Source organism: Salmo salar, chromosome ssa01 (genome assembly GCF_905237065.1).
Source record: "Salmo salar chromosome ssa01, Ssal_v3.1, whole genome shotgun sequence".
Taxonomy (NCBI): Eukaryota; Metazoa; Chordata; class Actinopteri; order Salmoniformes; family Salmonidae; genus Salmo; species Salmo salar.
The window spans coordinates 147,538,190-147,560,701 of NC_059442.1; the positions used below are offsets into that span (position 1 = coordinate 147,538,190).

Sequence of the window (22,512 nt, forward strand, 5' to 3'; positions counted from 1 at the left end):
GAGGGCCACCTGAGTGATGCCAGAGCCAAACAGCCCTTTGAGATGACAGCCAGTGGCTGGGCTTGATTACAATCCTAGTTAGATGTGGTGTGTGTGTGCTGAGTGCATGTGTGTGTGTGTGTGTGTGTGTGTGTGTGTGTGTGTGTGTGTGTGTGTGTGTGTGTGTGTGTGTGTGTGTGTGTGTGTGTGTGTGTGTGTGTGTGTGTGTGACACACCAGTCAGGTGCTGGAGTGATTAGGACGGCAGTCCTAGCAAGCTTCCTCATTAGTGCGTTAACAGGCTGCAATTGGAGGAAGTGTCGCACCACAGCGGCGTGAGGAGACAGGAAATTGAAAACAATGAAGTCACGGAAGGAAGCAGGTTGAAACCTGGACTGCCTCTCCCCTAAAAAAAAATCCTGCTAATAACGTTATAGGAGAAGCTTAGAAGTTTTAAGGAGAAGCACAATTTCTTCCCCAAAAAATATTCTTCCTTGAGAGATGTTACTGTGAATGTTTGGGGTAAACTTGACTTTACTGTGCCGCTCCCGAAGTGTTTTAATTACATTTATTTTAAAAATATGTGCAAACTTTGTACAGCCGTGAAAGATATCATGAGGCATGTAGCACCATCATAACATGTCAATAAATGTAGATATCATGAGGCATGTAGCACCATCATAACATGTCAATACATGTAGATATCATGAGACATGTAGCACCATCATAACATGTCAATAACTACTGAATTCAATATCAATATACAGTAGCTTTGAGTTGATACCTTGTCTCTTTTTCTGATGATTATGCTTTGATTAAACTCTCTCTCTCTCACTTACTCCCTCTCTCTCTGTCTCTCTCTCTCCCCCGCTCTCTCGTTCTCTCCCCCAGGTCTGGAGGGAAGCAGTGACGTGGCGCTGTATTCGGGCCTGGCGGCGGGGGTGGTGACAGTGGTGGTGTTGATTGTGGCAGTGACCCTCTACCGGAGGAACCAGAGCGAGTACGGCGTGGACGTCATCGACTCCTCCGCCCTCACCGGGGGGTTTCAGTCCTTCAGCTTCAAGACTGCTCGCCAAGGTGAGCTCAGAGAACACACAGATAGAAAGACAGACACACACACACACACACACATACACACACACAGCTGAACACATATGCATGTGAACTTTCAATAAAATGAGGCAGGGAGGGGCACACACAAATGCAAACAGCTGAACACACACACACAAGAACACTTGCCAAGCTGAAGCAGAAAGAAACACACACTTACACACATACAAAGCTGAAGACACAAACATTACTGTGGTCCAACAGAAGCTCTATTTGTGTGACTGACCGTCCTTGGTGGTTACTTTGCGCTCCATTCAATTGATGTGTGTTTCATTTCTTCATTCCTCATTTAGTTTGACTGTAAGAAGTCCTTGTGTCCAACAGCAAGGTGGCCTTTGGTTTGCTCAGTGACTCGGTAGAGGGTGGCAGCACTGTGTAAATGATCTCTCTCTCTCTCTCCAATCCTGTCTAGAGTGGAGAGGGGCAGAGACCAGACACAGCTTTCATTTCTCATGGTCTCGCTCCCTCTTCCAGACAGAATCTCAAACATACGCGCGCACATTCACACACACCTCCTCCCACCACTGTTCAGCACCCCCACCCCTTCTCCACCTAAAAGAGAGGGATGACAGCACCATCGGAGGAGTGAATGTACAATCACGACCCTGCTCCTATGGCTCTGACTCATACACTCAGTAATAGTAATGACCTTCGATGAAAAGAGCATCTGCAATATTGAGTCACCCACAGAGATATATCTATCTGTTCTATAACTATAGATGTATGATCTACATTTGGTCACCCTGTTGCCGGAGAACTGTCCTGTATCAACGCCTACAAAAATGTCCATTACTTATAATCCACTTAATAATTCACATTTCCTGTTGCTTCAGGATTAAGATCCTACATCTGTATGGAGTCACTAAAAATGAACAATCTATCCTCTTGCTCCTGTACCTCCAATACGGTCAGACACAGTCATAGTAATAATGCCCTGTGTTGAACAGAGCATCTGGACTGTTGCGTCACTGGAAAAATTGAGAGAGAAAAAGGGTGCTGTGTCGACCCAAAGATTGAGCCCTATTTCTATGGTTGTGACACGGCTTGGCGACAGCCTCTTCAGAGAGGAGTGATAGAATTGATCACACAGCAGGAAGAAGAAAGCTGTGATTTTATTGGGGCCTTTCTCCTCCCAGAGAATTTGGGTAATACAAACAGGGTTATACACAGCCCTCTCATAGTGTAGCCTACACACCAGGAGAGGAGTCTACAGTATATACTGTACTCTGAAAATTCCTTTGGTCTCTACTGAGTTAGGTAATTCAGCTTTTACTTTTCTTGCACCTTATTTGTGGAACAATCTTCAACATTTTCTTAAATGTGATGTTCTGGTGCCTCCAGGGTAACTCAGAAAGCAGATTGAGGACCTGTCACGGTTGTCGTAGGGTAGAGACCAAGACGCAGCGGGAAAATATATACTCATCTTCTTTTTATTTGGTGAAGAAGGGAAACACAATAAACGTATACAAAAACACAAACGAACTGGACAGTCTTGTCAGGCACACAGCTAAACAAGAACAATCTCCCACCAAAATCCATGAAAAACAAACCCCTAAATATAAGACCCTCAATCAGAGGCAACAATAACCAGCTGCCTCCAATTGAAGGTCCAACCCCAATTAACTAAACAAAGAACTACAATAGACTAGATAGAACATAGAAAAAACGAACATAGAACATAGACTAACAAACCCCGAACCACATAAACCAAACACCCCTCTACCTAAATACATAGCCCAAACCACATGAAACAAACACCCCCTGCCACGTCCTGACCAAACTATAATAACAAATAACCCCTATTACTGGTCAGGACGTGACAGGACCTTATTGCTGATGAATGTGTTTGTTTTTTATGAACGTGTTTTTCTTTCCGCTTGCATTTATATTTTGATATGTGTATTTTCTGTAATTTATATAATTCAAGGCTCATCTGTAAAAGTGGCCTTGGTCTCAGTATGACTCCCTGATAAAATAAAGGTTAAATAAATTAAATAAATAGTGCACTACTTTAGTTCAGAACCCTACAGGACATTATATAGAGTCCACATAGGGCTCAAGCCAAGTAGTGAGCTATATTGAATGGAGTGCCATAGGAGATGCAAGCAAACTCCATGGAGCTGAGAAGAGATACAGTCTAAATGGAACTAACTGCCTGCTAACTGCCAGTTAGCTTGGTCCTGTGATCTGCTAGCTTAAGCTTGGGTGAGCATGTGAAGGTCTAGGGTCCCACCAAGTCTCAGTTTTCCCATCTGCTCAACCGTTTACCCAGCTTTGGTACACCATTTACTGTATTCTTAGTAGCTACAAAGCTTGAAGTTGAAAAGATGAAGAATCTTTCCCAAGTATAACACACACACGTACACACACAGACACAGACACCACACACACACACAAACACACGCACGCACGCTCACACACACACACACACACACACACACACACACACACACACACACACACACACACACACACACACACACACACACACACACACACACACACACACACACACACACACACACACACCAAGTATGAAATCTCATTAGCTCCTTCACCTCCCACTCTAGCCCAGCCAGTAGCAGAGAGTTTTACACAGTTAGTCGTTGCTATGGAGAGGCTTTTGTTACAACTCTATTGCTGTGACAAGGACTTTGTGGCACCTCCCGTTGTCATGGTGAGGTGTTTTTAGCACCCCAGTTGCCATGGTGACGAGATGGTCGCCGTTTGGACCAGGAAGTTATTTTGACACAAATGTTGCCAAGGCATGTCCTCCAGCTGTAATTGACATTCAGTGTGTCACATATTGGATGACTGGAGACTAACAGTTAGCACACCACTGTAGGCAAGCTAATATCGGACCTGTGTCCGATGCCGCTAGCAGCCCAATAGTACACCAACCATGGGTAACCAATAGTTGGCATGCTGCTGTCAGCTACCACCAATGGCCCAGTGTTCATCTGTGTATACCATCATATGATAAAACCCTGATGAAAACGCATGTAGAAGAGTTGTATACACCTCCAGTCTGTTAAACAGATGTGTTTTCTGGGAGAAGTACAGTATCTGACTCCTCTGGGACTCTTTTTCTTCTCTAGGCAACCCCCTGTTGATTAGCTCGTCCCTGCAGCCGGACCTGACAGTGTCACGGACGTACACCAGCCCCATCTGCTTCCAGGACTCCATGGATAAAGAACTAATTTCCCAGGAGCCTTCGCTCTTTGACCCTCTGCCCGACCTCAAGGTCAAAGTTCACTCCTCCTTCATGGTGTCCCTGGGCGTGTCAGAGAGGGGGGCCGAGTACCACGCCCAGAAAGCCCACCCCCAGACCTTCCCCCGGGGGCTGGCACCCGACTACAGTGGGGTACGGGTGGAGGGGACCCTAAGAGGGAGGAGGGAGAAGAGCCTCCTTGCTCCCCACGCACCGTCTACGCCCTCCAGACCCCCTCTCAGGACGTCCGGGGTGTTGGGACACGCGGGTGGGAGGCTGGTGGTCCCCAATACAGGTTTGTTGTTCATAAGGGCGTTGTAGCACACTCACACACATGCAAGCACACACACACACACCCAGGGGAACACATACACACCTGCTGGGCTGTCAGGTCTATTTAGGGCAGGTGACAGCCAGAGAGGTGACGGCCAGACAGGGCCTCTGGGGCTCTCAAATCAATGCTGTCAACCAATGCACCGCACACACACACACACACACACACACACACACACACACACACACACACACACACACACACACACACACATACACACACACACTACCACCGACACTGGAGCCCACAAACAATTACTCTCTAGAGTGCCAATCTAACCTGCCAGTAGATAACAGTGCCACAAGGGACAGGAGACAGGAATGTGGGGCGGTGTGAGAGCGTAGTGTGTGTGTGTGCGTATATGTGTCTGTGTATCTCGTGACCATCTCCTATTTTCCTCTCTCTCTCTCTCTCTCTCTCTCTCTCTCTCTCTCTCTCTCTCTCTCTCTCTCTCTCTGTGTAGGTGTGAGTCTGTTGGTGCCCCATGGGGGGATAGCTGAGGACACTACCTGGGAGATGTACATGGTCATCAACCAGGAGGACAGCAGCAGGTGAGACACAACACACAGACATGGCACAGAGAACCAGGCTGCGTTCCTCCCTTCTTCGCTTTGGTGCAATTTTCACAAGTATATCGTACATTTTCACAACCCTTAGTACAAAACTCAAAACAGATCATCAAAAAGGCAGTTGTTTGAAAACTGTATGCACATTTTCAATAGACTAGGTACAACACTTTTTCACCAAATTTAATCAGTGTTTCATCTAGAAATGAATGTTTCACATGTTCATATGAAGTAATTGCCTTTCACAATGCAATTAGCACATTACTTTTGATATGATTATCTTCTCTTTTGTTGATAGACATTTATAGACTCAACAGACTTAATCTCACTGCTCTCATTTGATGATCACTTAAACATTTGGTAAACCTACAGTACCAGTCAAAGGTTTAGACAAACCTACTCATTCAATGGTTTTTCTTTATTTTTACTATTTTCTACATTGTAGAATAATAGTGAAGACATCAAAACTATGAAATAACACATATAGAATCATGTAGTAACCAAAAAAGTGTTAAACAAATCAAAATATATTTTACATTTTACATTTTACATTTTAGTCATTTAGCAGACGCTCTTATCCAGAGCGACTTACAAATTGGTGCATTCACCTATAATATCCAGTGGAACAGCCACTTTACAATAGTGCATCTAAATCTTTTAAGGGGGGGGTTAGAAGGATTACTTTATCCTATCCCAGGTATTCCTTGAAGAGGTGGGGTTTCAGGTGTCTCCGGAAGGTGGTGATTGACTCCGCTGTCCTGGCGTCGTGAGGGAGCTTGTTCCACCATTGGGGTGCCAGAGCAGCGAACAGTTTTGACTGGGCTGCGCGGGAACTGTGCTTCCTCAGAGGTAGGGAGGCGAGCAGGCCAGAGGTGGATGAACGGAGTGCCCTTGTTTGGGTGTAGGGCCTGATCAGAGCCTGAAGGTACGGAGGTGCCGTTCCCCTCACAGCTCCGTAGGCAAGCACCATGGTCTTGTAGCGGATGCGAGCTTCGACTGGAAGCCAGTGGAGAGAGCGGAGGAGCGGGGTGACGTGAGAGAACTTGGGAAGGTTGAACACCAGACGGGCTGCGGCGTTCTGGATGAGTTGTAGGGGTTTAATGGCACAGGCAGGGAGCCCAGCCAACAGCGAGTTGCAGTAATCCAGACGGGAGATGACAAGTGCCTGGATTAGGACCTGCGCCGCTTCCTGTGTGAGGCAGGGTCGTACTCTGCGAATGTTGTAGAGCATGAACCTACAGGATCGGGTCACCGCCTTGATGTTGGTGGAGAACGACAGGGTGTTGTCCAGGGTCACGCCAAGGCTCTTAGCACTCTGGGAGGAGGACACAAGGGAGTTGTCAACCGTGATGGCGAGATCATGGAACGGGCAGTCCTTCCCCGGGAGGAAGAGCAGCTCCGTCTTGCCGAGGTTCAGCTTGAGGTGGTGATCCGTCATCCACACTGATATGTCTGCCAGACATGCAGAGATGCGATTCGCCACCTGGTTGTCAGAAGGGGGAAAGGAGAAGATTAATTGTGTGTCATCTGCATAGCAATGATATGAGAGACCATGTGAGGATATGACAGAGCCAAGTGACTTGGTGTATAGCGAGAATAGGAGTGGGCCAAGAACAGAGCCCTGGGGGACACCAGTGGTGAGAGCACGTGGTGCGGAGACAGATTCTCGCCACGCCACCTGGTAGGAGCGACCTGTCAGGTAGGACGCAATCCAAGCGTGCGCGGTGCCGGAGATGCCCAGCTCGGAGAGGGTGGAGAGGAGGATCTGATGGTTCACGGTATCAAAGGCAGCAGATAGGTCTAGAAGGATGAGAGCAGAGGAGAGAGAGTTAGCTTTAGCAGTGCGGAGAGCCTCCGTGACACAGAGAAGAGCAGTCTCAGTTGAATGCCCAGTCTTGAAACCTGACTGATTAGGATCAAGAAGGTCATTCTGAGAGAGATAGCAAGAGAGCTGGCCAAGCGCGGCGCGTTCAAGAGTTTTGGAGAGAAAGGAAAGAAGGGATACTGGCCTGTAGTTGTTGACATCGGAGGGATCGAGTGTAGGTTTTTTTCAGAAGGGGTGCAACTCTCGCTCTCTTGAAGACGGAAGGGACGTAGCCAGCGGTCAAGGATGCGTTGATGAGCGAGGTGAGGTAGGGGAGAAGGTCTCCGGAAATGGTCTGGAGAAGAGAGGAGGGGATAGGGTCAAGTGGGCAGGTTGTTGGGCGGCCGGCCGTCACAAGACGCGAGAGTTCATCTGGAGAGAGAGGGGAGAAAGAGGTCAAAGCACAGGGTAGGGCAGTGTGAGCAGGACCAGCAGTGTCGTTTGACTTAGCAAACGAGGATCGGATGTCGTCAACCTTCTTTTCAAAATGGTTGACGAAGTCATCCGCAGAGAGGGAGGAGGGGGGGGGAGGGGGAGGAGGATTAAGGAGGGAGGAGAAGGTAGCAAAGAGCTTCCTAGGGTTAGAGGCAGATGCTTGGAGTTTAGAGTGGTAGAAAGTGGCTTTAGCAGCAGAGACAGAAGAGGAAAATGTAGAGAGGAGGGAGTGAAAGGATGCCAGGTCCGCAGGAGGCGAGTTTTCCTCCATTTCCGCTCGGCTGCCCGGAGCCCTGTTTTAGATTTGAGATTCTTCAAAGTAGCCACCCTTTGCCTTGATGACAGCTTTGCACACTCTTGGCATTCTCTCAACCAGCTTCATGAGGTAGTCACCTGGAATGCATTTGAATTAACAGGTGTATCTTGTTAAAAGTTAATTTAAGGAATTTCCAAAAAAGTGTTAAACAAATCAAAATATAGCCACAGCTTTGATGACTATATATATATTTTTAATCTGATATTGACAAAATCAGAGATTAACTGTATGTAACAAATCAAAGATTATTGGTTACAGAGATTAGACATTTACATTTACATTTAAGTCATTTAGCAGACGCTCTTATCCAGAGCGACTTACATTAGCAGATGTTAGAGCAGGTACAGCGAAATGCTTGTGTTTCTAGCTCCTACAGTGATACAATAAAATACCAATACGTAAATGATACAGAACGTCCCCTATTCAGTAAACATGTATCCAAAATTAAGTTGCTAGCATCTTTTTGATGGGGGGGGGTCACACTGCTGTAATACCCTAATACACAGTGCATTCAGAAAGTATTCAGACCCCTTGACTTTTTTCACATTTTGTTACGTTACAACCTTATTCTAAAATGTATTAAATTGTTTTTTCCCCTCATCAATCTACACACAATACCCCATAATGACAAAGGAAAAACAAGTTTTTAGAAATTTTTGCAAATTTATTACAAATAAAAAACGGATACTTTCACATTTACATAAGTATTCAGACCCTTTACTCAGTACTTTTTTGAAGCACCTTTGGCAGCGATTACAGCATTGAGTCATCTTGGGTAGAAGCTTGGCACACCTGTATTTAGAGAGTTTCTCGCATTCTTCTCTGCAGATCCTCTCAAGCTCTGTCAGGTTGGATGGTGAGCGTCGCTGTTCAGCGATTTTCAGGTCTCTCCAGAGATGTTCGATCGGGTTCAAGTCCAGGCTCTGGCTGGGCCAGTCAAGGACATTCAGAGACTTGTCCCAAAGCCACTCCTGCGTTGTTTTCGCTGTGTGCTTAGGGTTGTTTTCCTGTTGGAAAGTGAACCTTCACCCCAGTGTGAGGCCCTGAGTGCACTGGAGCAGGGTTTCATCAAGGATCTCTCTATACTTTGCTCCGTTCATCTTTCCCTCGATCCTGACTAGTCTCCCAGTCCCTGCTGCTGAAAAACATCCCCACACTATGATGCCACCAACCACCATGCCTCACCGTAGGGATGATACCAGGTTTCCTCCAGATGTGATGCTTGGCATTCAGGCCAAAGAGTTGAATCTTGGTTTCATCAGACCAGAGAATCTTGTTTCTCATGGTGTGAGAGTCCTTTAGGTGCCTTTTGGCAAAGTCCAAATGGGCTGTCATGTGCCTTTCACTGAGGAGTGGCTTCCATCTTGCCACTCTACCATAAAGACCTGATTGGTAGAGTGCTACGGAGATGGTTGGCATTCTGGAAGGTTCTACCATCTCCACAGAGGAACTCTGGAGCTCTGTCAGAGTGACCATCGGGTTCTTGGTCACCTCCCTGACCAAGGCCCTTCTACCCCAATTGCTCAGTTTGGCCAGGCGGTCAGCTCTAGGAAGAGTCTTGTTCGTTCCAAACTTCTTCCATTTAAGAATGATGGAGGCCACTGTGTTCTTGGGGACCTTCAATGCTGCAGAAATGTTTTGGTACCCTTCCCCAGATCTGTGCCTCGACACAATCTTGTCTCAGAGCTCTATGGACAATTCCTTCGACCTCATGGCTTGGTTTTTGACCTCACATGCTCTATCAACTGTGGGACCTTATGTAGACAGGTGTGTGCCTTTCCAAATCATGTTCAATCAATTGAATTTACCACAGGTGTACTCCAATCAAGTTGTAGAGACATCTCAAGGATGATCAATGGAAACAGGATGCACCTGAGCTCAATTTCGAGTCTTTTAGCAAAGGGTCTGAATAAATAAGGTATTTCTGTTTTTTATTTTTTATTCATTTTTCAAACATTTCTAAAACCTGTTTTTGCTTTGACATTATGAGGTATTGTGTGTAGATTGATGAGAAAAATAAATGATTTAATCTATTTTAGAATAAGGCTGTAACGTAACAAAATGTGGGAAAAGTCAAGGGGTCTGAAAACTTTCTGAATGCACGGTATGCCATTTACATAGCAGGTACTTTTATTCAAAGTGTCAACAGTCCACACATTTTTGATGTGACCCCAACTGAACCCACAACTCCAGTGTTGCTAGTGCCATGTTCTTACGAACTGAGCCACATTCAGGACCACTACAATACATCATTACAATGCAATACTGTAAAATACAATACACGATTGCATTACAGGTGGAAAATGTATGATTGCCATCCACATGAGAGCACCACCCTCCATCAGGCCATGGATGAGGCATGTGGTGATTTCAATCCAGAACAATGAGCATATTTACTGTAATTTCAATAAAAACCTATGGTCCAATGCTCAAGACAGGTTTGATACAAAGTAGTGCCTTCTAAACATTACGTTTCTTTAATTTCTTTCATTTACATTGTGAAAGATGTCTTCAATAATCACATCTTTGATCACACATGGGATAGAAATTATGGACATCTAATGTTCAGTCAATTTTAATGGGTAGTGCAAGTGTTCCTAATGTGAAAACAGTGTAATGTACTGTAATTTACAGTACTGTAGAATCATACATTCAAAGGGCAGTTTTGAAACATGTATCTTTCATGTTTTGCTATTGGATTAACTGGTTGTTAAAATAACTAAATTAAGAAGATATAATTAAATTGTGTTTTGGTGATTAAACCAATGTACTAATTTCACTGAGTATACTGAAACATTGGGAACACCTTCCTGGTATTGAGTTGCACCTCCCCTTTTGCCCTCAGAACATCCTCAATTGGTCGGGGCATGGACTCCACAAGGTCTCGAAAGCGTTCCACAGGGATTCTTTCCGATGTTGACTCCAATGAATCCCGCAGTTGTGTCAAGTTGACTGGATCTCCTTTGGGTGGTGGACCATTTTTGGCGGGAAACTGTTGAGCGTGAAAAACCCAGCAGCGTTGCAGTTCTTGATACACACCAGTGCGCCTGGCACCTACTACCATACCCCGTTAAAAGGCACTTCAATATTTTGTCTTGCCCATTCAACCTTTGAATGGCACATATACACAATCCATGTCTCAATTGTCCTCCCTTTCATCTACACTGATTGAAGTGGATTTAACAAGCGACATCAATAAGGAATCATAGCTTTCACCAGGATTCACCTGGTCAGTCCATGTCATAGAAAGAGCATGTGTTCTTAATATTTTTTATACTCAGTGTATATTTCACAGTACACTTATATTTTAGATTAATGGTTGTGTGGTGAAAGATGTCTACAAACAAAGTGAATGCACAATGAAATGTTTTCAATATAAGACTGGCTGCGTTACAAGTTTTACCAGTTTGGAGTTTTGTAATAAGGGTTTTTCAAATTCAACACATACCATAATTTCCGGACTATTAAGCGCACCTGAATATAAGCCGCATCCACTGAATTAAAAAATATATATTATTTTGAACATAAATAAGCCGCACATGTCTATAAGCCGCAGGTGCCTACCGGTACATTGAAACAAATGAACTTTACACAGGCTTTAACGAAACACGTCTTGTAACAAAAATAAATAGGCTTTAACGAAACATGGCTTGTAACAAAAAATAAAAAGTTAGTTGTCTTTTTGCCGTAATCAGAATGATGGGAAGTTTGAGAGCGCTCGATTTAATCTAAACAGTAAACAAAAAAGTTGTTTGACCTTAACCCGTTCTGCAATTTCATTGGTCTAATGAAAGCTTCATGCCGCCAAAAAACTGAGCACGTCACAGAATGTTTTTTTTTAGAAAATTTTTTTGAAAATCCATATATTAGCCGCGTCATTGTTTAAGCCGCGAGGTTCAAAGCCTGGGAAAAAAGTTGCGGCTTATAGTCTGGAATTTACGGTACTTGTGAATATAGTACCAAAGCAATACAAATAACTGTATTCTACCGCTTCATCTCACGCTATCTCTCCCACTTTTTAACACCCAAACTCACGCATGGATGTATGCAAGCTCGCACACACATACTATACACACACCCCCACATGAGCATGCACAAACACACACATTCCCACATACAAACACACACACACACTCTGCCCAGCATGCGGCCTTAGCTCATCTTGCACACTCTACAGGGGAGGACATGATGTGTCAGGAATAGGCTTTCAGTTGCAGAACAGCCCTGCAGATTGCAGCATGGCCCTGAGCAACTGGCTCAGCAGACAGAGCCGTGTCTTCTCCATTCTGGGTCTTTACGCTTAAGCATGACACCATCTCCTTCCTGTGTGACTGGTTAAAGCTGTGAATGTTAAATGTTCAGTGTAGAGGCAATCTGCCATTGTTTGGCATGTGGTCAGATAGAACAAGACAGACAAATAGAGAGTCTAGATGACCAATGCCTGCTATGGAGAGCCCATAGCTGTGACTTAGCAGTCAAGACTTTCACCAAGCTATTACTCAAGGCTGAGATGGCACGACAGATAAAACATGTTCACAATAAATGTAATACTGTTCACTTTTCTCAAAGAGGCTTCAATACGTTTTTTTGCCACCAGGAGTCAGTGTTCTTGTACCTGTTAGTTTGTGATTTCCTTGCACACCAAAAATGTCATATCTCAAACACATCTGTATGAAAATATCCCAACAAGTTATCACCCCTGACAACCAGTTTAACCCCAGCTGGACCCATCAAGGAAATACCATTTCGACTAGGAGTTGAAAATAAGTGACATTGAATTTCACTTGGCATCAAATGCAGATTACAATCCCTTTCACCCCCCTCTTTCTCCTTCCTCCTCCTCAGAGCACCCCAGAGGCTTCTGGGTAGCGAGGGTAAAGATAGGGATCAAAGGTCACATATAGTTTACGCCTCAGAGCTTAGGAGTGGACTACCTGTCTCTGTCCTGTGAGGTGTGCGCTACTCTGAACACTCCCTAATCTCACTGAGCCCTCTCCTTTAGGTTCCTGCCTGGTCCCGATAAGGCTGCTTGCTGTTTACTTCCTGCCTGGTGTTAAAGGGAGCCCGGGGGGGGGGGGCACCTCTGATCTCACTGAGCTGTCAATCACAGCCCTATCTTTTGACAAGCATTTGGAGAGACCCTGGGAGAAATTGTATCTTTTCTTCCTATTCAGTCTTCAGACCAAAGCCATCTACATGAGGCAGTTGGCGGTGGCTCTCCACTCGGCTGCAGAATAGGAATTGATCAGCTCAGCCTTGGCAGCTCCAGAGCTGCATTATGGAGAGTGAGATGAGAGGCTTTTCCTCTCCAGGCCTTATTGGGTTCTCTTTGTGTCTGTGGAGTCTCCACACTGCAGGGTGTTAGTGCCTCGCCCCATAGCACTCACTTCTGTCATCATGAAGTGCTTTGAGAGACTAGTCATATCATATCACCTCTACCTTACCTGACACCCTACACCCACTTCAATTTGCTTACTGCCTCAATAGATCCACAGACGATGCAATCGCTCTGCACACTGCCCTATCCCATCTGGACAAGCGGAATACCTATGTATCAATGCGGTTCATTGACTACAGCTCAGCATTCAACACCAAAGTACCCTACAAGCTCATCATTAAATTCGAGGCCCTGGGTCTGAACCCCGCCCTGTGCAACTGGGTCCTGGACTTCCTGACCGGCCGCCCCAGGTGGTGAAGGTAGGAAACAACACCTCCACTTCGCTGATCCTCAACACTGGGGCCCCACAAAGGTGCGTGCTCAGCCGCCTCCTGTACTCCCTGTTCACCCATGACTGCGTGGCAAAGCACGCCTCCAACTCAATCATCAAGTTTGCAGATGACACAACAGTAGTAGGCTTGATTACCAACAATGACAAGACAGCTTACAGGGAGGAGGTAAGGGCTCTGGGAGTGTTGTGCCAGGAAAATAACCTCTCACTCAATGTCAACAAAACAAAGGAGATGATCGTGGACTTCAGGAAACAGCCGAGGGAGCACCCCCCTATCCACCTCGACGGGAACGCAGTGGAGACGGTGGAAAGCTTCAAGTTCCTTGGTGTACACATCACTGATAAACTGAAATGGTCCAACCACACAAACAGTGTGGTGGAGAAGCACCTCTTCAACTTCAGGAGGCTGAAGAAATTTGGCTTGGCACCTAAAACCCTCACAAACTTTTACAGATACACAATTGAGAGCATCCTGTTGGGCTGTATCACCACCTGGTACGGCAACTGCACCGCCCGCAACCGCAGGGCTCTCCAAAGGGTGATGCGGTCTGCCCAACACATCACCGGGGGCAAACTACCTGCTCTCCAGGACACCTACAGCACCCGATGTCACGGGAAGGCCAAAAAGATCATGAAGGACAACAACCACCCGAGCCACTGCCTGTTCACCCGCTATCACTCAGAAGGCGAGGTCAGTACAGGTGCATCAAAACTGGGACCGAGAGACTGAAAAACAGCTTCTATCTCAAGGCCATCAGACTGTTAAACAGCCATCACTAGCACATTAGAGGCTGCTGCCTATATAAATAGACTTGAAATCACTGGCCACTTTAATAAATGGAACACTAGTCACTTTAATCATGTTTACATATTTTGCATTACTCATATGTACAGTTGAAGTCGGAAGTTTACATACACCTGAGCCAAATACATTTAAACTCAGTTTTTCACAATTCCTGACATTTAATCCTATTAAAAATTCCCTGTCTTAGGTCAGTTAGGATCACCACTTTATTTTAAGCATGTGAAATATCAGAATAATAATAGAGAGAATGATTTATTTCAGCTTTTATTTCTTTCATCACATTGCCAGTGGGTCAGAAGTTTGCATACGCTCAATTAGTATTTGGGAGCATTGCCTTTAAAATTGTTTAACTTGGGTCAAACATTTCGGGTAGCCTTCCACAAGAATCCCACAATAAGTTGGGTGGATTTTGGGTCATTCCTCCTGACAGAGCTGGTGTAACTGTCAGGTTTGTAGGCCTCCTTGCTCACACACACTTTTTCAGTTCTGCCCACAAATTTTCTATAGGATTCAGGTCAGGGCTTTGTGATGGCCACTCCAATACCTTGACTTTGTTGTCCTTAAGCATTTTACCACAACTTTGGAAGTATGCTTGGGGTCATTGTGCATTTGGAAGACCCATTTGCGACCAAGCTTTAACTTCCTGACTGATGTCTTGAGATGTTGCTTCAATATAGCCACATCATTTTCCTTTTTCACGATGCCATCTATTTTGTGAAGTGCACCAGTCCCTCCTGCATTAAAGCACCCCCACAAAATTATGCTGCCACCCCGTGCTTCATGGTTGGGATGGTGTTCTTGGGTTGGAAGCCTCCCCCTTTTTCCTCCAAACATAACGATGGTCATTATGGCCAAACAGTTCTATTTTTGTTTCATCAGACCAGAGGACATTTCTCCAAAAAGTATGATCTTTGCCCTCATGTGCAGTTGCAAACCGTAGTCTGGCTTTTTTATGACGGTTTGGAGCAGTGACTTCTTCCTTGCTGAGCGGCCTTTCAGGTTATGTCAATATAGGACTCGTTTCACTGTGGATATGGATACTTTTGTACCTGTTTCCTCAAGCCTCTTTTAGAGGTCGACCGATTATGATTTTTCAACGCAGATACCAATACCGATTATTGGAGGACCAAAAACCCCAATACCGATTAATCGGCCGATTTAAAAAATATATATATATTTGTAATAATGACAATTACAACAATACTGAATGAACACTTATTTGAAGTTAATATAATACATAAATACTATCAATTTAGCCTCGACTAAATAATGAAACATGTTCAATTTGGTTTAAATAATGCAAAAACAAAGTGTTGGAGAAGAAGGTAAAAGTGCAATATGTGCCATGTAAAAAAGCTAACGTTTAAGTTCCTTGCTCAGAACATGAGAACATATGAAAGCTGGTGGTTCCTTTTAACATGAGTCTTCAATATTCCCAGGTAAGAAGTTTTAGGTTCTAGTTATTATAGGAATTATAGGACTATTTCTCTCTATATGATTTGTATTTCATATACCTTTGACTATTGGATGTTCTTATAGGCACTTTAGTATTGCCAGTGTAACAATATATCTTCCGTCCCTCACCTCGCTCCTACCTGGGCTTGAACCAGGAACACATCGACAACAGCCACCCTCGAAGCAGCGTTACCCATGTAGAGCAAGGGGAACAACCACTCCAAAGTCTCAGAGTGAGTGATGTTTGAAACGCTATTAGCGCGCACCCGCTAACTAGCTAGCCATTTCACATGGGTTACACCAGCCTAATCTCGGGGGTTGATAGGCTTGAAGTCATAAACAGCGCAATGCTTTAAGAATTGCGAAGAGCTGCTGGCAAAACGCACGAAGGTGCTGTTTTAATGAATGCTTACGAACCTGCTGCTGCCTACCATCGCTCAGTCAGACTGCTCTATAAAATATCAGATCATAGACTTAATTATAACATAATAACACACAGAAATATGAGCCTTTGGTCATTAATATGGTCGAATCCGGAAACTATCATTTCGAAAACAAAACGTTTATTATTTCAATGAAATACGGAACCGTTCCATATTTTATCTAACGGGTGGCATCACTAAGTCTAAATATTCCTGTTACATTGCACAGCCTTCGATGTTATGTCATAATTATGTACAATTCTGGCAAATTAATTACGGCCTTTGTTAGGAATAAATGGACTTCACACCGTTCGCAATGAGCCAGGCGGCCCAAACTGCTGTATATACCCTGACTGCTTGCACGGAACGCAAGAGAAGTGACACAAATAGCAGGCAATATTAACTAAATATGCAGGTTTAAAAATATATACTTGTGTATTGATTTTAAAGAAAGGCATTGATGTTTATGGTTAGGTACATTGGTGCAACGACAGTGCTTTTTTCGCAAATGCGCTTGTTAAATCATCAGCCGTTTGTTGAAGTAGGCTGTAACATGTAGTCAGCCTGCCATGCAGGCTCCTCGTGGAGTGCAATGTAAGGCAGGTGGTTAGAGCGTTGGACTAGTAACCGGAAGGTTGCAAAAATCCCCCAAAAATCCCCCAAGAATCCACGAATCCCCCTTGAACAAGGCAGTTAACCCCCGTTCCTAGGCCGTCATTGAAAAAAAGAATGTGTTCTTAATCTGACTTGCCTAGTTAAATAAAGGTGTAATTTTATTTTTTATTTTTAATATCGGCAAATCGGTGGCCAAAAATACCGATTACCGATTGTTATGAAAACTTAAAATCGGCCCTAATTAATCGGCCATTCCGATTAATCGGTCGACCTCTAGCCTCTTTACAAGGTCTTGTGCTGTTGTTCTGGGATTGATTTGCACTTTTCGCACCAAAGTATGTCCATCAGTAGGAGACAGAACGCATCTCCTTCCTGAGCGGTATGACGGCTGCGTTGGCCCATGGTGTTTATACTTGCATACTATTGTTTGTACAGATGAACGTGGTACCTTCAGGTGATTAAAAATTGCTCCCAAGGATGAACCAGACCTGGAGGTCTACGATTTCTTTTCTGAGGTCTTGGCTGATTTCTTTTGATTTTCATTACATTTACATTTACATTTAATTCATTTAGCAGACGCTCTTATCCAGAGCGACTTACAAATTGGTGCATTCACCTTATGATATCCAGTGGAACAACCACTTTACAATAGTACATCTAAATCTTTTAGGGTGGGGGGGTTAGAAGGATTACATTGTCCTATCCCAGGTATTCCTTAAAGAGGTGGGGTTTCAGGTGTCTCCGGAAGGTGGTGATTGACTCCGCTGTCCTGGCGTCGTGAGGGAGCTTGATCCACCATAGGGGTGCCAGAGCAGCGAACAGTTTTGACTGGGCTGAGCGGGAACTGTGCTTCCTCAGAGGTAGGAGGGCCAGCAGGCCAGAGGTGTATGAGCGCAGTGCCCTCGTTTGGGTGTAGGGACTGATCAGAGCCTGAAGGTACGGAGGTGCCGTTCCCCTCACGGCTCCGTAGGCAAGCACCATGGTCTTGTAGCGGATGCGAGCTTCAACTGGAAGCCAGTGGAGAGAGCAGAGGAGTGGGGTGACGTGAGAGAACTTGGGAAGGTTGAACACCAGACGGGCTGCGGCGTTCTGGATGAGTTGTAGGGGTTTAGTGGCACAGGCAGGGAGCCCAGCCAACAGCGAGTTGCAGTAATCCAGACGGGAGATGACAAGTGCCTGGATTAGGACCTGCGCCGCTTCCTGTGTGAGGCAGGGTCGTACTGTGCGAATGTTGTAGAGCATGAACCTACAGGATCGGGTCACCGCCTTGATGTTAGTGGAGAACGACAGGGTGTTGTCCAGGGTCATGCCAAGGTTCTTAGCACTCTGGGAGGAGGACACAATGGAGTTGTCAACCGTGATGGCGAGATCATGGAACGGGCAGTCCTTCCCCGGGAGGAAAAGCAGCTCCGTCTTGCCGGGGTTCAGCTTGAGGTGGTGATCCGTCATCCACACTGATATGTCTACCAGACATGCAGAGATGCGATTCGCCACCTGGTTATCAGAAGGGGGAAAGGAGAAGATTAATTGAGTGTCGTCTGCATAGCAATGATAGGAGAGACCATGTGAGGATATGACAGAGCCAAGTGACTTGGTGTATAGCGAGAATAGGAGAGGGACTAGAACTGAGCCCTGGGGGATACCAGTGGTGAGAGCACGTGGTGCGGAGACAGATTCTCGCCACGCCACCTGGTAGGAGCGACCTGTCAGGTAGGACGCAATCCAAGCGTGGGCCGCACCGGAGATGCCCAGCTCGGAGAGGGTGGAGAGGATCTGGTGGTTCACAGTATCAAAGGCAGCAGATAGGTCTAGAAGGATGAGAGCAGAGGAGAGAGAGTTAGCTTTAGCAGTGCGGAGAGCCTCCGTGACACAGAGAAGAGCAGTCTCAGTTGAATGACCAGTCTTGAAACCTGACTGATTTGGGTCAAGAAGGTCATTCTGAGAGAGATAGCAAGAGAGATGGCCAAGGCACGTTCAAGAGTTTTGGAGAGAAAAGAAAGAAGGGATACTGGTCTGTAGTTGTTGACATCGGAGGGATCGAGTGTAGGTTTTCTCAGAAGGGGTGCAACTCTCGCTCTCTTGAAGACGGAAGGGACGTAGCCAGTGGTCAAGGATGAGTTGATGAGCGAGGTGAGGTAAGGGAGAAGGTCTCCGGAAATGGTCTGGAGAAGAGAGGAGGGGATAGGGTCAAGCGGGCAGGTTGTTGGGCGGCCGGCCATCAAAAGACGCGAGATTTCATCTGGAGAGAGGGGGGAGAAAGAGGTCAAAGCACAGGGTAGGGCAGTGTGAGCAGGACCAGCGGTTTCGTTTGACTTGACAAACGAGGATCGGATGTCGTCGACCTTCTTTTCAAAATGGTTGACGAAGTCATCCGCAGAAAGGGAGGAGGGGGGGAGCGGGAGGAGGATTCTAGAGGGAGGAGAAGGTGGCAAAGAGCTTCCTAGGGTTAGAGGCAGATGCTTGGAATTTAGAGTGGTAGAAAGTGGCTTTAGCAGCAGAAACAGAAGAGGAAAATGTAGAGAGGAGGGAGTGAAAGGATGCCAGGTCCGCAGGGAGGCGAGTTTTCCTCCATTTCCGCTCGACTGCCCGGAGCCCTGTTCTGTGAGTTCGCAATGAGTCGTCGAGCCACGGAGCAGGAGGGGAGGACCGAGCCGGCCTGGAGGATAGGGGACAGAAAGTCAAAGGATGCAGAAAGGGAGGAGAGGAGGGTTGAGGAGGCAGAATCAGGAGATAGGTTGGAGAAGGTTTGAGCAGAGGGAAGAGATGATAGGATGGAAGAGGAGAGAGTAGCGGGAGAGAGAGAGCGAAGGTTGCGACGGCGCAATACCATCCGAGTAGGAGCAGAGTGAGAAATGTTGGAGGAGAGCGAGAGGGAAAAGGATACAAGGTAGTGGTCGGAGACTTGGAGGAGAGTTGCAATGAGATTAGTGGAAGAACAGCATCTAGTAATGATGAGGTCAAGCGTATTGCCTGCCTTGTGAGTAGGGGGGAAAGTGAGAGGGTGAGGTCAAAAGAGGAGAGGAGTGGAAAGAAGGAGGCAGAGAGGAATGAGTCAAAGGTAGACGTGGGGAGGTTAAAGTCACCCAGAACTGTGAGAGGTGAGCCATCCTCCGGAAAGGAACTTATCAAGGCGTCAAGCTCATTGATGAACTCTCCAAGGGAACCTGGAGGGCGATAAATGATAAGGATGTTAAGCTTGAAAGGGCTGGTAACTGTGACAGCATGGAATTCAAAGGATGCGATAGACAGATGGGTCAGGGGAGAAAGAGAGAATGTCCACTTGGGAGAGATGAGGATTCCAGTGCCACCACCCCGCTGGCCAGATGCTCTCGGGGTGTGCGAGAACACGTGGGCAGATGAGGAGAGAGCAGTAGGAGTAGCAGTGTTATCTGTGGTAATCCATGTTTCCGTCAGCGCCAAGAAGTCGAGGGACTGGAGGGTAGCATAGGCTGAGATGAACTCTGCCTTGTTGGCCGCAGTACGGCAGTTCCAGAGGCTGCCGGTGACCTGGAACTCCACGTGGGTTGTGCGCGCTGGGACCACCAGGTTAGAGTGGCAGCGGCCACGCGGTGTGAAGCGTTTGTATGGCCTGTGCAGAGGGGAGAGAACAGGGATAGACAGACACATAGTTGACAAGCTGCAGAAGAGGCTACGCTAATGCAAAGGAGATTGGAATGACAAGTGGACTACACGTCTCGAATGTTCAGAAAGTTAAGCTTACGTTGCAAAAATCTTATTGACTAAAAAGACTAAAATGATACAGTACTGCTGGCGTTGTTGACTTTGTTTGAAAGTGTAGCTGGCTAGGTAACCTCGATAGTTTCAGTACTACACCATGATCATGATACAAAGGCAACTATGTAGCTAGCTAACATAACACTAATCAAGACGTTCCTTTGTAATGTATTTCGTTTCTACAATGCTGCTCGTCGGTAATAGTTGGCTAGGTTTGGAAGATGGCGTTGCGGGGGACGAAAATAGCTGGCTAGCTAACCTCGATAATTACTCTAAACTACACAATTATCAAACTATGACAAAGACAACTATGTAGCTACCTAACACTACACTAGTCAAATCGTTCCGTTGTAATGTATTAGTTTCTACAGTGCTGCTAGTCGGTAACGGTTGGCTAGCTAGCAGTGGGTTTGATGATGACTAGGTGTGTTGACTAAGTCTGGAGTCTGGGGAACGGGGTTGCGTCGCGGCGGACGAAAATAGCTGGCTAGCTAACCTCGATGATTACTCTAAGCTACACAATTATCTTAGATACAAAGACAGCAAAGACAGCTATGTAGCTAGCTAACACTACACTAATCAAATCGTTCTGTTGTAATGTATTAGTTTCTACAGTGCTGCTAGTCGGTAGAAGTTGGCTAGCAGTGTTGACTGAGTTTGGAGAACGCGTCGCGGAGGACAAAAATAGCTGGCTAGCTAACCTCGATAATTACTCTAAACTACACAATTATCTTTGATACAAAGACAGCTATGTTGCTAGCAAAAAAAATTGCTCAGATCAAACAAATCAAACCGTTTTAATGTAATGAAATGTAATATTACCTGCGGAGCGAGGTGCGGCACGACTACTCGCTCCAAACCCGGAAGCAAAGAGGCACAGAGTTTGAAGGTAGGCCTTGAAATACATCCACAGGTACACCTCCAATTGATTCAAATGATGTCAATTAGCCTATCAGAAGCTTCTAAAGTCATGAAATAATTTTCTGGAATTTTCCAAGCTGTTTAAAGGCACAGTCAACTTAGTGTATGTAAACTTCTGACCCACTGGAATTGTGATACAGTGAATTATAAGTGAAATAATCTGTCTGTAAACAATTGTTGGAAAAATGACTTGTGTCATGCACAAAGTAGATGTCCTAACCGACTTGCCAAAACTATAGTTTGTTAACAAGACATTTGTGGAGTGGTTGAAAAACAAGTTTTAATGACTCCAACCTAAGTGTATGTAAACTTCAACCGTATATACTGTATTCTATTCTACTATATCTTAGTCTATGCCACTCTGACATTGCTCGTCCATATACTTATATATTCCTAATTGCATTCCTTTACTTAGATTTGTGTGTATTGGGTATATGTTGTGAAATTGTTAGATATTTCTTGTTAGATATTACTGCACTGTCGGAGCTAGAAACACAAGCATTTCACTACACCCGTAATAACATCTGCTAAACACGTGTATGTGACCAATAAAATGTGATTTGATTTGATTTGGAGGCCTTGGTGGGGAGCGGGGGTATGAAATGACATTGCGAGATCAGGATAGCAATTAGCATTCTGAGTTAGAAGTGCTGAGTTGAGTTGGAAAGTTAGTGGTGAGAGGAATTTCAGAACCTAATCCCGAACACACACAGAAAGGTTGTCTGTCCTTCAGTGTTTTTAATGTAATATGTTTGTAGCAGAGTTAGTGCACAGAGCTAGCTTCATCTGATGAGTCACTTTGCTCAAGACTTCCAGCTTTAAAGCCTTGGCTTCGACTCAGCGAGCTAGCAAGGTCTTGTTGTGCACTGTTAACCTGAGCTTGAAACTGTGGGGAACAGTACATGATATCCAAGGTTATTATGTTGTTCTTTGTTTTTCTAAATGGAACAATGAAACTCCTACAGGGTGTTAGTGCCTTGGAGTGTTATTCTTTGATGCTTGTCAGGCCACCACAG

General features: G+C 45.5%; 1 protein-coding gene across 5 annotated transcripts in view; it reads left to right on the top strand.

Annotated features, from left to right (window-relative positions):
- LOC106567541 (netrin receptor UNC5D) overlaps nt 1-22,512 on the top strand; it is a 353,854-nt gene that overhangs the window by 310,767 nt on the left and 20,575 nt on the right. For all 5 annotated transcript variants that reach the window (XM_014136944.2, XM_014136955.2, XM_014136965.2 and 2 more), the window contains 3 exons: nt 870-1,055; nt 4,187-4,594; nt 5,097-5,184. In XM_014136944.2, the coding sequence (XP_013992419.1) occupies nt 870-1,055; nt 4,187-4,594; nt 5,097-5,184 (682 nt within the window). The remainder of the gene's footprint in view (nt 1-869; nt 1,056-4,186; nt 4,595-5,096; nt 5,185-22,512) is intronic.